This window comes from Ooceraea biroi, chromosome 6 (assembly GCF_003672135.1).
Source record: "Ooceraea biroi isolate clonal line C1 chromosome 6, Obir_v5.4, whole genome shotgun sequence".
NCBI lineage: Eukaryota > Metazoa > Arthropoda > Insecta > Hymenoptera > Formicidae > Ooceraea > Ooceraea biroi.
Window position 1 is genome coordinate 16494355 of NC_039511.1, and position 17033 is coordinate 16511387.

General features: G+C 40.5%; 2 protein-coding genes and 1 long non-coding RNA gene across 5 annotated transcripts in view; 1 reads left to right on the plus strand and 2 right to left on the minus strand.

Annotated features, from left to right (window-relative positions):
- Positions 1-9579, minus strand: LOC105284512. 3 transcript variants are annotated; one of them, XM_011348092.2, is made up of 4 exons: positions 8858-9579; positions 5943-6111; positions 5527-5786; positions 1-5091 (listed from the first exon to the last, which is right to left on the minus strand). In XM_011348092.2, exons 2-4 carry the CDS (start codon positions 6108-6110, stop codon positions 5064-5066), a joined length of 456 nt encoding a protein of 151 aa, XP_011346394.1. In that variant the 5' UTR covers position 6111; positions 8858-9579; the 3' UTR covers positions 1-5063. The 3 variants fall into 3 exon arrangements, with proteins under 3 accessions (XP_011346394.1, XP_011346392.1, XP_011346393.1); XM_011348090.3 differs by having other exon boundaries at positions 1-5087; positions 8858-9542; XM_011348091.2 differs by having other exon boundaries at positions 4952-5087; positions 5943-6157; positions 8858-9560.
- On the plus strand, positions 6164-12543 carry LOC105284511. The gene is made up of 2 exons (XR_894886.2): positions 6164-8751; positions 8815-12543. It is a non-coding gene; the product is annotated as an uncharacterized LOC105284511 (long non-coding RNA).
- The window catches only part of LOC105284510 (lateral signaling target protein 2 homolog), a 19465-nt gene continuing 12117 nt past the window's right edge, over positions 9686-17033 (minus strand). Inside the window, exons 2-4 of the mRNA XM_011348089.3 lie at positions 16253-16442; positions 15440-15584; positions 9686-15290 (exon numbers count right to left, since the gene is read on the minus strand). Coding sequence (XP_011346391.1) covers positions 15007-15290; positions 15440-15584; positions 16253-16441 — 618 coding nt within the window. The 5' untranslated portion in view covers position 16442 and the 3' untranslated portion in view covers positions 9686-15006. The remainder of the gene's footprint in view (positions 15291-15439; positions 15585-16252; positions 16443-17033) is intronic.

Below are 17033 nucleotides of genomic sequence, written 5' to 3' on the forward strand. Positions count from 1 at the left end.
GTAGTGTAGTAATATTTATTATTAATTACTATTTCATAATCTTTGCTTACAAAATATATGGATTAACACAACTTTTAAGCACAAGTCAGAATGTTCCCGATAAAATATCTGTAATATATTTTATATATTTATGTAAGTATGTAATAGCGCTGCGTTATGCGGAATGTCTCTGATATGTTCACAATGGCGGAACATATTGTTGAGGTTCGCAATTATCCAGCCGTGTCCGAAAAGCTGCCTTTTTTTTCTTTACATGCCCCGCATTAATGATTATTCTTTGGCAGTGATAGAGAAGGGACCTGGCGCGAGCGTTTCTTCTATCCAATCCCCTCGAAATCCCCGTCATTGTGAGCACGACGTATATACACTGCATATACAGTATATTATTATTCGAATGGAAAATTTCGCGTGATGAAACTGTGCGGTACGCAGTAATTAATATGGGATAAAAATGTTATAATGTGCATGTGCCATAATTTTTTCTTTGCCAGGATGATCAGCCTCAACAATGATGGCCGCGTCATCGCGAACGCTCTGCATTCCCTTTTCTTGTTTTACGCTATATATGATCTTTTTAAGCTTATTGGTAAAACTTTCTCGATATTACGTGTATTATTACGACGCGATATTAAGTAACGTAGTTCATATACGCATCGCGGCTATAAGGGCTCTCCTTCCGTGCAGACGTAAAGTAGTGTTGCAATTGCAGCATTTTAGATGTATCATATATGTATGCACAAACAATCTTGTGAATATCATTGTAAGCTAAGGGCTTATTAAGAGTTTGCTTAATTAAATTAAAAAAAAAACGATTTTACACAAATCCTAAAAAATTTTTAGTTACATTTATATCAAAACTTAATATATTAGAATGAATAATGTAACGCGATGATATATTTATAAAATGTTATAAATCTACAAAAATGCTGCAATCACAGCTGACGTATATTTCCGTGCGGAGAGTCTTATATCGATATGCATCTTACAATTACGTCGGGATACAATCTGTTTTATGATAATTAAAAATCGCAAATCGCCAAGTCTCGTCGCGACATCGGTTTTATCATCGATCATCGTTTTTCCCATTTTTCACATTACAAATTTTCGTATGTACAAGGCTAGGCATATATTACTATCCAGTCCTACGATGATGATTCCAACATGATACGAAGAACACTTTTGCCGACTGATTCACGCCGGTCGGATCACAAATAAATCAGACTATCTCTGATGGATAGTAATAATAGTAGTAATAGTAATGTTAGTAATAATTAGTAATAATAGTAGTAGTAGTAGTAGTAGTAGTAGTAGTACTAATAATATACATAGAACACCATTATAAAAATGCTTACAACTAATTCTGTGCGTTGAATCTCTTAAAATTACGATCGATTTTCTCGCGCAACGAGGAATTGTCGTGCAATGCTCTATAAAATAATTCTCAATTCCTTCTCTGATAAAAACGCATTTTTTAATATTATTTATTTTAATTTTAATATATTATATCATGGTTTATTATGCCAATAGTATTTAATATGTTGATAAATGATGGTACGATTATTGTGCAACATTACTGTCTGTAATCATTTCCTTGTTGCGCTCGCCTTAAAGTCGCGTTAAATCCTACCGCAACAAATGATACCCTGGCGAAAATGTGCCGATCACCCTTTCGTTACCCGTTTACCGTGTTTAAGGACCGCGCGATCTTCTCTTACACGCGTAATTGAAATATATATATATATATATGTAGCGAATTTAAGAATACTTTTAAAATATTAGTCACGCTTTCATTCTCCTCATCCTCCTCATAATCTTCCGTCTTTATAAATAAAGTTTATCATTCGCTCAAGGACTATTCCTTTGAAATTGAAAGGCAAACGTTCAATAGGAATCTTATAACAAATGCAAGCCTATCAATATGGAAAATGTGGACAGTTCTTGTCTTCCTTAATTGCTACTTCTCATTCTCATCCTCATTCCGTACTCGCTAACGACGATAAAAATATATCTCTACTCGTAGCCAACTCGATAGATATGTTTCTCCTTCGAAGCTTGTTCACTAGAAATAAGCGTCTTTACGCGATCTATTATGTGAGAAGCTCTAGCTTAACTTAAAGAGTTGCAGTAATTTCGTCAATAGTCAATTTTAAAAAATGTATCGATGTGACGTTTTGAGTGCAATTTGCCGATTTTCTATTAGATAACGAATCCGAGATTACATTAGATGAAGCAACAAATACAAATGCCAAAAGTCTGCATATTGTGTGTAACAGCGTTAGATGATATGTCGCAGATAATTTAGCGATAAAAAATAAACCTGTTGGATTGCTCTTCTTAGCGTACGTGATGGACAAACCAACTGATCTAAATTACTCATTATTAGCGTCTCAATATTTTGATTTACGTTTTTATGTTAGACGGTTATTTTTCACGTGAATCTAATCGCGATTCCACGTTCTGCTTTGCTTAGATCGCGTTTCTCCCAACTGCGAAATAAGATAATTCTCGTCCTTAGAGAACTAAATCCTTAAACTAGACAATGGATCGTAAAGAGAAAGGTCGATACCTCGCGGCGAATAAATATAAAATTTCAATTTCTTATTTTAGAAACGAGAATGTCGATTCGACATCTGATATATCATCTATTCTAAGCACTTATTTATGATTTTGTATACAAACTCTGGTCCTGAAAAGGCGGAAATCAACAAACTGTTTTCAGTCGTTCCCAGTCTCTCACCCTTGTTTCAACACGGATATAAATCGAGGCCTTGCTCAAACGGACGAGCGCGATACAAGTTTCGAAGGTGAGAGCTAATTGTGCCTGGCACTTAAATTCCTCTTAAGAATTTTTAGGCTCAGGTCAGGTAGACACCTTCGCTTTTCGCTGATTCCCGCTTTTTGCACGCCACAATCTATATAAGCATATTGTATTGATCTCGGTATGTTTTGCGCGTGAGGTTCGTCGTTCACTCGTTCGACCTAGTGTATTCCGTGTCTTAACTCTCCTTCCAACAATCTCCGACAGTATGTACAGCCTATATACTAGGGCTATACACTCCGCATACCTCCGTGAAATGTCTCGCTGCTAAAACGTATCTCGCTATTATACGATGAGGGCGTGTCTGAAAATTTAATGAAGAGACATTTGCAAAATTGATAACGAGGTCCTTTCTACGCGTAAACCTTTCAAATTCTCCTTATCGCCCACAACAGGGAACAAATCCCGAACGAATCTCGGGAAAAGGTTTCGAATCTTATTGTACATGTAGATGCGTTAACGCGCGAATTACACATTCCTTGTCTACGTAACTTGAAATAGAGATTTACGACGAAGTGACTTGATATCAGGCTCACTCACTCATGAGTTGAACACAATTTAGTCTTTGAGAGAAAGTAACATTTATTAAATTTTTTATAGTAAAAACGCGTTATTAATTATTACTTTAATTATTCAAATATCTCTTAGAAATCTGCGATTGCGTCGTTAATAAAATTTTAACGATATCGAAACGCGAACAGAGTGTAACATCACGTAAACATTTACAATAATTTTGAATCTAAGAATCAAACACGCATAATTAATACAAGTTTAGAAGAGAAGAGCTTGAACATACTCAAAGTGAAATACAACGCGTACGCGAACATATCTAAATATGGATAAATATGGATAAATATCTCTCAAAGACAGTTTTAGTTACTCTCTCTGATTTATACATACTTATTTATAAAAACTATCTTAAATACATAATTTAGCTCAATGAAAAATAATGGATCACTTAAACGAGAGAATCTAATTGGTGTAGCAAAAGGACTATGATCGCATGAAACGTTTCTGTCTACATAAACATTTTAGAAAAAATCTAGACGTCTAGAATTTCAAAATTTAAGGGTGCAAGAATGCCAAGAAACAGTCGCCGTTATACGATGATTGTTTGAAATATGGATTTCCGGGAAACCGAAATTGCAAAACTTCCTTTTTCTAATTATGTAAAGTGGATGAATGAAGCAATCTCGCATACATTAAGGAATCACTTTTCTCTATTAATTTGGAGGTCTTTGCATCGCGCGATCGTCCTCGGGTTTCCTTGCAACTTAAATTCGGTCATTCCGAGACGCGAAGCATTCCAAGTTTAGTCTACGCATACATTTATACCCCTTTCTTCCGTTGCTCGTGGGGTAGTCTTTGCAAGCTTTATATCGTGGCTCCTCTTTGGAACACAAATAGATTATACTCGCATGTACTGTATTATGTTTCTTGTCTCGTACCGTGAGATTCACTTACGACGATTGCCTTGCTAAGTTTTTTCTCGTGTCTTTCATATCGTAGTAATGTTTCCACACAGCGTACTTTGCTGCATACAACAAGCATGCGAACGATTACCGTGGCAAACTATTTCATATTCGTATCGTGTGAATGCCGCTGGCGTCTATCAAGTAGCCTAACGCGATTAAATGCGCATTCCGCTGTCACGCACTGCAATTGTCATCTTCAAAACCGCGACCGCGTACAAGACCAATAAGCAAGAAAGACGACACGCAAACGCGTTTCAAATTTGCCAACGTTCGACTCGAAAGACTTGGTAATTTCTTAATACGACGAAGAAAAACAATTAAAAAAAAGAAAAGCAACGATTTTATCATATTTCACGAAGCCTAGCTGTTTCGGTTATTGTTTTTATCACCGGGGCGTCGTGCTTGCTTTCGAGCTGGATCAAACTCGACGAGATCCATTCCGCTTGCATCTCTTAGCTGCAGCTGCTTATAAAATGCACGCGATGATCAATCTGGCTTTACGAAAGTGAGACGCGGTGCACATCGGCTTTTAAACCAAACTATGCTCGCGCGAATCGTAGCGATGCGTGTAAAGAATGGAAGAACTTGGTCCTGGCGATGTGACGGACGACGGTGGAGTGGTGCTCGAGCACGGCGGCGGCGACGATGATGACGACGCGGAAGGCAATAGCTTCCTCGAGGCGGATGACACCTAGGTATTGTGACCCTGCTTGTGGGGCTTGTTCTCTAAGTTATTCGACGTTGACCGACCCACAAGATCCTCGAGCTCGTCAGGTGTTAGGACCGTGAAATCCCTGCCAACACGATGAATTTTACACTGATGACGTGCGAGATGTATCGGTTTTGTCATGTGTCCGTCATTAAACCTCAACGAATTGTTTATACAATTTTTTAATTAAAAGCAATCTGTGAAATTTCATTATTAAGGTATTCAATATAAAAAATTCAAGATAAAGTGAAATCAGAAATTGGAAATGAAATAAAGTAATTAAATGGAACTAAATCAAATTGGAAATAAAATACAGTATACCTAAATAAGGTACAAAAATAAAATCTTTTGAATTGGGTTAAGTGCGCAGAGTGGGAGAACGATCATTTCGAATGGGTCGTTAATAAAATAAAATCGACGTATTCTCATTCGTTGCAGAACGCGTGGGCGAAACTCATCGGGCGTACATCGCCGCGGACCGCGCGATCGCTCGATTGGCAATAATTAGCAATCGATCGTTTTACCTGTGCTGAGCCAGCAGCATGTCTATGCTGGTGACGCTCCGCTGATGCGTGCCGTCCTTCTGGGCCGCGCTCTGTCTTCTGATGCACACGGCTCGTAAGGGCGCGAGGAACATCCCCATCGCAAGCAAGCCGCTACCGGCGGCGATCAGGGCCGCCGAGTTCTGAGCGGCTTCTGCCCCCGGCGCGAGCTGCACCAGACCGACAACCAGCACCACCGCTCCCAGCAACAGCGAGCCGACAACGACGTACAACGAGTTGACCTAGAGCAATCGATTTCGAGGGGAATGGTACCGCGCATTTCTCGCAGCATCGAACAGCAACGGCAAAGGGGGTGAGCGGGCGAGGAAAGAGAGGGCGGACAACAAGATTGGCAGAACTTCCGATCATGATGAAAGCCGAATCTGTATGAGCTTTACCTTGCCGCAGAAGTAGTACTCTGGTGGTTCCTTGTCGATCATGGCCAGGACCGCCTCGCTCTCCGCCAGTGGGCTCCCCGGTTGACTGTTGCCCATTCTCGAGCTCTTCTCTTGGTAGTAGGTCTTGTGGAAGACCTTCACCGAAGGTACAGGCAACGCCGTGATCATCCTGGCAAGGACAAACGCAGTTGCAGCGTCCGATTTATCGTTTCGCGCTGTTAAATGTATCGGTGTAATTGCAAAAATGTATTGTAAAATAAGTGAGTTTTATTAATATATTTATAAAAACGCTAAAAATAGGACGAATATATGTTACAACTTAATGCAATAAAGTGAAGAACATCAACAGCTATGAATGACTGATGCGAGCGACACAGCGATCGAATCGTAAGGCTGTATCATCGCATCGACTGAAGATGCGTGTAGAGTTGTACGATCGTACGGAATGCGCATGGAAATTTGAGCGAGTACGCGACTGAACTACCCCCGTATCAAGATTAATGCTGAAATTACTGCGTAGACGTGCGTTCAGCTTGTTTTAGTAATCGGAGTGTGCAATGGCAAAGGCGATTACTAGCAAACGGTGGTGGCCTAGATACGTCCTCGGGGGCGATGGCCTTTGTACCTCGATTATCGAACAACCGAAGCTAGCACAGGGTGCAGGTGTACCGCTAAAAAACCGGTCGGTCGTACGAGAAAATCTAAACAGTAGTCCGTTTTCGGTCTTTCTCTTTCTTCATTTTCCTTGATTTCCAAAATTCTTTAGAAATTCTTCATTAATGCGTTAACAATAAATATCAGCTGGTACGTCCACCACTTTACAAGAAATGGGAATAAATAAAAAAAGAAACGTTGTCGACCTTTGTGCAATCTAGCGCAACTCTGACTTTTAACATGATTAACGTGCCGATATACATACGATATATCCGAATTCACGGAGCAGCCAGGTCGGGCGGCAAAGTTTTCGATTCGCAATGCCGAATCACGCCGCGCGCAATACGTGCATAATAAACGGATATAGCCTTTATCGCTTTAGAAAGGCGTAAAGTGGAACAGTGGCCTGATTCCCCTCGATGTCATGGTTGCAGCTCTCCACGTGCATCGAACGGAGTAGGCCAGTTATAGATGTATTTGAATGTGCAACTAGTATTACTCCGTCAGCCTGGATTTCGGCCAAAAAGGATACCGCCGTGCCGACGAAAGGACTTCTACACTGTCCACTAATAACTCTGCCGATTTCGCACCAGTTCGCTCTCGAATCTCTTTCCGCCTCCTTTCCTTTCTTCTCGTCGCGAGTGTTCACCCTTTGCGACTACTCCGCGGAATCGTAATGTGTTTCCTCGGCGTACGATCGGGTTCGTGGTAGGGCAACGCTACATTCAGAGGGATTCATTCTAGAAGGTACCAAGTTGCGCGGACCATTCTATTAAGTTGTTGCATAATTTCTGTCGTATTTCTGTATAAAATCAAACTTGACATAATTTTGAGAAAGAATTGATTTATAATCAACAACATATTAGTCATTATTGTATTTACGACTTGTAGATAACAACAGACAATATCTCTGGCCGTTATTATATCAATTTTAATTTTATCCAAAAATACGACAGAAATTATGCAACAACTTAAGACATCGGACAAGACCAGTGAAACTGTCGGATTCTAAATTTGGCAAAAAAAAGAAGAAACAAATGTAATGCATATGTAATCGTATGCTACCGCAAGATGATTCTCGCATGATCAAACGAACGTGATCTTACAATGATAATTATTATCTCGTAGATTCGCGGCAAGAACCGTCAACCGCATTGCCGCGAGTCGAGCTTTCTATAAATGGGAAACAGCATGAAATTTATGGCAACGACCTGTACTTTTCGTGCGTTGACTCGCTACCCCGGGTCGTTAGCTCGGTTACCGTTGATACTCCGTGTCTTTGGCAGTGCTCCAGAAAAATAGCTATAACAGTTTCCGATAGTCGAGGTTGCTGCATGCCATATGGCCATATGGCGTCCGTTCCTATCACGATTTTATTAGCCCCGACCGCACTGACACGAGAGAATCAAATAACAGTTACAAGAGAGGCTTATTGTCAATATTTGTCAATTGCGACAGATGTGACGGATCAATTCGCTCCAATCTTGTGGAGTATACCTCGTCGAGATGGAACGACGCGAGCTTTTGGTGTTCGGTCTTCACGAGCGTGTTGTAAAATTTAAGAAATATCGGATTTCCGGCTGCGACAGCGGACTCGTGGTTAAAGATTTAATACACCCCAACGTAACGCGAATGATGGGCCAGGGGACACGTTGCACTAAAATCTCGGGGAAAATCGATAAATGGGTCACCATTGCACATTTAACATCCGAGAGAAATTTCACGCTTTGCCGATAAGCATTCAACCACCGAACCAGGTGTTCTATATCGGGAATCTATATCTGGGTAAATTCAAGGAGAAGGAAAACATCTCCCTTCTTTATAAATCTATTCGGCCGTCTAAGCAGTCTACGTTGTCATGCTGACTTTGTTGTGGATGAATTTAAATACTGTACATGATTAAACCATCAGGAGCGAGTGAAATTTTGTATTACTAATTTTGTATTACTCGTGCGATGTTTGGTTGCCTGACATTTGTTCATTCCGAATAAGTGACAAAAAACACGGCTCGAATGCAAATACAGATCTTCGAGGTGTAAATATATTTTCTTACACCCATTCGAGCTCGAATTAATAAGGCATTGAGGGAGAAGCAGTTTGTGCGACGTATTATTCTCATCTACGACGTGTATATCTTCTGCTATGTCTATAACGGGTATGTACCTAGGCTAGGAAAACCGAGTTGTTATTCACGAAAATGCTCATTACAATCTTACAGAGATTGGTTCAGTGCCTGTATCTATTCACGTTCAGTCACTTACCTGGTTAGCCGAGTCCTGCACCGAAACGCGTGAGAATATGGAGCCTCCTGGCCTTGCTCGGCTGTCCGTGCTTCACCCCGATCGTGCGCAATAATAATCGAGAGAGCAGGCGGTAAAGAATGATCGGATGAACCGATTCGGAGTCGAAGGAACGAAAAGAAGAGAAAGAGAGACAGAGACAGAGACAGAGAGAGAAAGAGAGAGAAAAGGGAGACGAGGGAGGGAAAAATGGGAGAACCGTGAAGCGTTGGTAAAGCTCGCGCTTAGCGTCACTGTCGTTTCGACGGTGTGGTGGTCCCGCGACTACTGAACCTTTTGAGATTCGCGTATCCTGGTCGATAAACTACCCCACGGCCGCCCACCAGGGCTGTGCTAAAAGTATCGTCATCGCCGACGACCACCTGGTGCGTCGCACGCGCATTGCGCGCGCGCATGCATGCATGCATCTGTCCCATCGTCTCCCGAAATGACGTCTCTGACGTTTTGCAAAACAAACGGATTGTCCGCCTCTGTAGAAAAGCTCTCACTAATGACGCTGACGTAATTTCGTAGGTCGCGTTTCCATTGCGGGAAAAGCAAATGTTATGCGACTCGGCCGAGTCCCCTCCCTTACGTCCTTCGTCGAGCTTGTAATGGAATGATAGAATAGAAACCTTCCTTGCTAAATCTAAAATAAAAAAAGAAAGAGATAAGATAAATTGAAAAAGTGCGGCGATGCTAAACGCCGATATTGTGCGTGTCTAATTTTTCGTTGGTCGTTTGTCAGGGTAGGAATAATAATATTCGCTTCCGTGAATTCAGACGCATGGAACCACTTGCCGAAACTTAGTGAAAACATTTTATTAAACTCTGAAAGTTAAAATAGCGATAGAGTTGACTTTGCTTACAGTTTTTTGCTTAATGTAGAATCACATACAGGGTTATATCGCCCATGGTCTCCGCGCACGTGACGCGTCAGCGATTCCATTCGTTCGCCGACACTCGCGATTCGCGTAATTAACGTTATCTCGATTATTCAGACATGTAATCGCAACAATCGCTGCCGAGCACGTGCAGGGAGCTAGCTCGCGTCTCACAAGACAGATTCGGGCAAGAGAGTATCATGTAATGAAACTTTCATAATAATTATCGTTTGCCCGTTTTCGCGCGAACGAAACGTTTATAGTTTGCTGATACAGCGCTGTCCGCGCGTGTAATATAGTATAATTATAATATAGTATCAGGAAGATAGAGTGTATACATATAATATTGTATAATAAGTCTATACAAAAATCTGAAAGATCGTTTTCTGAAAAAAGCACTTTTGCACCACCGTCGCAATTTCGCCTGCCGCCAGCCACCCTCACCTCCCTCACTCGTCATTCATAATTGGTCGTCGAGGTAACGCGCGATTCGTACCAAGCGTAAATATGGAACGTTATGATAAAATTATCAAACGAGAAGCCGCGTCAATCTTGCGTCAATTTGCACTCGCGTGCGACGAGCCGAAAATAGAAAGAGAAAGAGACGCGCGAATACGCATATAAAAGATAATACATGGTGCACGTATACGTATAAAAAAAAGATACGAAATCTGTAGAAAATCACAACGAGATTATCGCGCGTGTCGCAGAAACGCAGTTTCGCGAACCGTTCTTCAGCTTCGTGGTAGGAAACTTACGGAAAACCAAGAAGAGGAAATTCGAGTTCCCGGACCGCGGACATTTCGGCGAACTGTTTTTCAGTTTAGCGAGGGACTTCCGCTCGCCATACGTATGCGCGTTCATGAATCACAGAACGAAAAAACGCAAAAGAGTTCCCTTTGGTGCGCCGGATCCGCATCACCTCGGAGTAATTTGCCCGTTCCCAATGTGGACACACATACACACTATACACCACACCACACCACACACACTCACACTCGCATACGCGCAAGCTCTAATTACAATTAAAACCTTGTTATTCGATCGATCGCGATAAAATAACGATGAACTTCTGACTCGCTTGACTTTCTCCTCTTTCAGTCCTCTTTCCTCGTTTTCGCGTTTTAATTCGCGGACACGTGTGACGTACGAACGCGGCGTATAGTATCCCGTAAGCGCATTCAAAAGCGAAAGTAACGATCCGCTCTCGGATCTACAGCAGGCAACGATAGTACCGTTTTATGCATCTTGCGATTTACACGAGATTGGCACCTGTCATCTTGAAAGAAACGTGGTAACGAAACGGGCCGAACGATCTTCTCGGAGTAACCAGCAACGAGAGTATGCTACACGCGGGGAGAGAACTACCCCAAATGAACGTACAAGTCGTGCTCTAAATGTAACAGCTAACTTTCGTAGCGCGGTTATCGCCGCGCGAGAAACGCTACGTTATACGCTAACTTGCTTTTTTAAATATCCCGTCTAACAGGGGACGCGCTACACAAGACGCTAACTTAGATAGGAAAAGATGATGCGTGACAAGCGCGCATTATGACGCACCACTGCGTAAATGTGTGACGATGAATAACGCGTGCGTAATTCCTAATGCGATGCGCAGTTTTTAGCTTTGCGATCCTTAGATAGTTAACAGTAATTATACATCTTTGTTTTAAATCTTTAAATGCCTCGCTCTCTTGTGCCGCGATGTATTACAAATACGTTCGACGAATGAAGACATTCGCTGACAGAGGGATTCACGCGTGGAAAGCCGCGACGAGCGTTTTAAACTAATTTTCATGCTTCGCGAGTCGCAGGGAATATTTAATCACTGTGGAAGGCGCTCCGATTTCAAAAGTATCGACCGAGTACATATACTGAGTATATACTTCGAGTATTCTTTTGTTCAATTAAACAAAAACCGTGCGCGATGTGCGTACAAATGGATTCCCGATAAATCGTTATAATATTATAATAATTATGATAAATAATGTTATATAATAATTGTAATTATAACGGTCGTACACTGTGAAATCAAGCGACCTAATAAAGTACACGATACATTTTCGCAAAAGATGCAAATGCGCACGTGATAAAATAATCGAATTCAACGTGAATCGTAATTGCTTCTCCGGGCTGGAAAGCTGCTAAAATTGGCTGATCCGATAACGCGCGTATGATGAAACTCTAAATTACTTGAAACTTTTAAAACGCGTAAAAATGATGATTTTTCTCAACCATCGCTTATCGCGAAATAAGTACTTTCAGTTTGAAGAAACGTCTCAACTTCAAGAAGTAAGCCGTTAGATACATTGACCTTATCGTTAGCTGGGAAACAAAACTGCGTGTTCGGGAAGTCCAGAGAGACATGAAAGTTAAGCACTTATTTATACACGGATTCTCGGATGAGTATCTCCAACTTTCATGATTCATCGTACGTGAATCGTATTCGCGTATGCCTCATCCGATTCACCATCAGGCAAAGGCGCTATTCATTCAAGACTGGTTGCACCAATGTCGATCACCCGCTTAGTTCTCTATCTCTGGCAACGTTATAGCTGGGATCCCTGTGTCTAAAGGAGCGATATCTACTCTCCTTAGACTCGTCACTAGAGAATGGTGCAACTAAAGCCGCAACGCGCGTTAATGCAACGGACCATCGCCTCGATGATCTGAAATTTATTTATCTAGCTATCTATATATACATATACATAGCTAGATACGTAAATTTAAATATTCATTTAGGGACGACTTGGCCATCATCGATCCATCGTAGCCGCTAATGCTAGATTACGGTGCGTGTATACATCCTACATACATGCGCGTGCATACGTGCGTGCACGCGTGTGCTGCCTTCCTCTTCTCACTCGTCTTACGTTACTGTACATTACTGCCTAGGTGAACGAAAGAACGGGGTGCAACGCAACCGCGTTATAGGGAGTCATCCCTATAATGTGTACGTGTGTCGTTTTGTAAAACATCTCGTAACTGTGTGTAGAGAGCATATAGTGTTTATAATTCCGCGCGATAACTTTATTAAGTGGACCCCAATAGACGAACGTGTATCCGCGCGCTGAGAACTACCCTCGCGGAGAACATTTCGTTGAAAACTCGCGCCTAGAAAACCCTTCGCTATATGATATAGTGCACGTTGTACGGAGAGATATATATATGTAGAGTGCACGACGCGAATAATAATTGTACCGCCTCGTACGTTCGTAAAGAGAACAAGATTAAATGTTGCGATGCCAGCGATACCGGTCTGTGCTTTACGCAGCCATTACAGTCGTCGATGAAATCACTCAAGATCTGCGTGTTTAAACGAACACAAATAATTGTCGATTGTTTCGTCAATTTGACAGATTCGGACGAAGCTTTCTCCGCGTGCAGGCACAAACTTTTTTTTGTTGCTGTCGCTTATAGTATAAATAGTTTTTATCGAGTGTACAAAGATAATGTACATGTATCCTTGTTATGCAAAAGACGCACTTCGTTCAGTCACTGACTCATGACTGTCATGTTGCGAGATCGTTTTAGTAACAGTCGAGTAACATCTTTCCCGGTTTACTAAGCACAAGATCTTTCTGGAAGAAATAACATCGAGGTCGCTAATTAGTGCGCGAGTGCTGAAAAAGTCTTATCGTTAATTAAATTATTAGATGTCGACATCGACATGTCTTTTTTCCTCTTTTTTTTCTTTATTATCGTGTCCTACGTTTTTCTCTGTAGACATCGCCGCTGCTTGTCTTTTTGGCCCTCTTTCTTCTAAAAAAAAAAAAGAAATCGAACTTTATGGAAAGATGTTATTTTTCTACGAGGTTTTTTTCCGTCGGAAGTATCGAAGATAAAACGCGCGCGTGAGATCAATCAAGTAGATATTTGCGATATCTTTTCGTCTATGCTACTCCTCCATACACTATTCCTATAGTGATCTTCGAATTAAATAAATACGATCTGTACAGAATGGTTCGTTCAATAGTAGCACAATTTGAAAGACGATGATCCTACATTAATCCTTTCGCCCTTAATGCCGACTATAGTCGTCATAGTACTGTAATATTATTTTCTCATTTGTAAAATCAATTTTCGTAAAAACGAAATCTTGTTAAAAAAATTCTCATTCTAGTTTTGAGTCTTATCTTTTTGTGTAACGTCATCACTCTTTCTCAGTAAAACGAATCGCGTGAACCACTCCGTATAAATCGATAGATTTAGAATATTTCCTTTTTATGAAACTTGCCTAGGAATCTTACGTGCGATAAAAAGAACGTCATTAGATATATCGAATTCCCGGTATCAGATAGGAAAGTGCACTTTTTTCAGCATATATTATAACATTGCAACGTAAATAGTTATGTCGTACGACGTATATGTACACACACATACATACATTTATACATACATACATACATACATATTGGGTCAATCAAAAAGTTCGATTTTTAACTTTTTAAGTCAATTTATATGCAATACGGGCAACAGTGTTGATAATGTCTGTATCATAGACAACGATTACTTGATTACTTGTTTTCACTGAATGCAATAAAGTCAAATTTGACGCAAAAGTCGAACCGAATTTTTTGACTGACCCAACATATACATACATACTTATATGCATATATATATATATATATTAATGTACGTAGATTTTCGCCGGTATTTCACCAAAACCTTATCAGTTTATCAGTTTTCTTTGTGCTATAAAAGAACGTTAAGGATCAAATCTCAGATTCATCCCAAAGGGATGCTATTTTATGCCTCGGAAAACGAAACATTCATTTTTTTCTACGAGAAGAAAAGTATCTCGTGATACTTGTTTTTTAGATGAGATAGAAAACCGCCGCTCTGTACTCTCGTGCTATATTCTATACACAGTGGCATATGTACAGGATATATACAGAATATCCCAGCGTCGTGCTTGCTCTCGGCAATTGGAGAAATCTCGGTGGTGTTTGATCGTTCGTTCGCACCGTTAGTAACTCGTCGGTCACTTTTAGCCGAAGGGAAGATCACTCGTGTCGGCCGTATCGAAATGTCGATGTCTCATGTTATTAAATAAAGTGTCGATTCTTTTCTGGGAAACTCTGTATACGTTTTTATGATGCTACGATAAGAAGTTATCCTTCTTTTTTTCCGTAAGAAATTTTGTCTATCTGTTTTCGTGCAAGTCGATATTCTCGCTAACAAACTCGACCCGCGATCATCGAACAGACACCATGACAACCCGTCCCTCTTCGTTCGCGGCGAATTTTAGGCCTCTTCGGAATGCGAGCCCTGAGAACTGCGTTTCTTCTTGTGGTTGTTGTGGTGATGATGATTGTGATGTTGATGTTGATGGTAATGATGTTCCCGATGCTGCATCAGAGCGTCAGTTTCCGGTTGATCCTGATGGCCCACCAGGAGGTCCAGGGTGCCTTTAGGCACAGCGGCTGCTTGCTCACTCGTCGGTGGTGGAATAGGCGTCGCGACCGGCGACTCAACCGGAAGCGATACGCAATGTAACACGTAACATCTTACGCCCGCAAGAATAAAACCTACAAACAAACAATAGTACAAACAATAGTAATGGTAAATGAGTGACTTCAACTGGCATGATTACTGATCGATCAAAATGCGTTTGACATAACGTTATATATAAAAGAAGTACAAAAAATATGTTTCTTTTCATATGTAAGAAATTCACCTAGTATAAGTAGGGCAGCGCCTGCTACGAGTAACGCCATTCTGTGGTTGGTGGTCGTTGCACCCGGGGCAAGTTGAACGAGACCGACCACGAGCACCACCGCGCCCAACAACAGGCATACAACCACGGCGTGCAGCCCAGATATCTGCGGGCAACGATCTTCGTTAGGTAAACGAATATTGCTTATCTTTGTGCGCGTACACTGTGAACACTTTTGTCGCTGCTATAAAAATTCTCTTAAGTTCTAGGAGTATCTAGAAATCTGAGCTAGATTCGGTTTTTTTAAGTAATTTTTTAGTTTTGTCATTTTTATTTCTGTATTGTAAAATGCGTCTCAGAGAATATAGTGTCTAATAATAAGAATATTACTACTATTAATAATATAATTTTCTATATTATATGTTTAATGAAATAATGTATAAATAATGTAAAATTTGATGCATATAAGGCATAAAATCTCTCTCTCAATTAACATTTAACTGGTATTTAATGTGCACGGTAATTCGCTGATTATTTTTGTTATAAGATTAAAGTTTTAGCGCTAGATCGGATTACTGTTTATAAAAAGATATAATGGGAACAGAGGAAGTGCGCGTGTATGTATATGTATATGTGTGTCAAGAACACTTGTATTCCCGAGTTTCTATGTCGCATGACAACGTTCAATATTTCCTAAGTCTTTTAGTTGAAACAAACCTCTACTATATTTGTAAATATAAACTAGGAAACTCGAATACCATTCATCATACCTCATAATACCTTATAATATGAGCATTAACTTTACGATCGACGTATTATTGCGAGAACTATTACCTTGCCGCATAAGTAGAGCTCAGGCAAGGACTCTAAATTGTTATGTCCGTGCGAACTGGGGGTGGGTGGTGAGCCCTGAAGGGGTGGTAGCCATTGTCCTCCCAAATAAAGCTGACTCGGCCGTTTCAACCTTTTTTCTTGCCTCCTACGTTCGTGACGGACGGCCACCGCCGGCATAGCACCAATCATTCTAGTCAAAGAAGTAAACAAACATATCTTCAAGCACACCGCTTATTCAGGGAAATATTGTATCTAGTTTGGTAAAGTTAGTAGCGCGTTATCGATTTTGGTAAAGTTGATAAATTCAAATTTCAAGAATATCTACTAATACTTGCCAATCGAATAAAGTAAAAAACTATCTGATGTAATTATTTTATACGCTTAGAAAACGTAAGTATTATTTAAACCAATTTTTTCAATAAAAGTATATAAAAATGCAATACTGAAGCACTAATACAATCAATAAATATTAACGCTAAGTAAACTAAGTAAACTAAAAGTAGCAGTGTGATTAATCTTAATAAATAGATAAGTTAATTAAAAGGACACTAATTCGTACGAGTTATCAAAATATATCTCTAAATCTTTCTGTTAAAAGAATTTTATGATTACAATGAAGTATTCATCATTTTGTATGTATTAATGATGAAAATCGACATTTCCCTATAATCTGTCACGCGATTAAATGTTTTTTTGATGTCCTCTGGTACGGACTAGCGTCGGTACTTTTGCGCCAAGTGCGCTATGAACTTTGGTGACCTCAGTTGACCTCGGCCGGTCG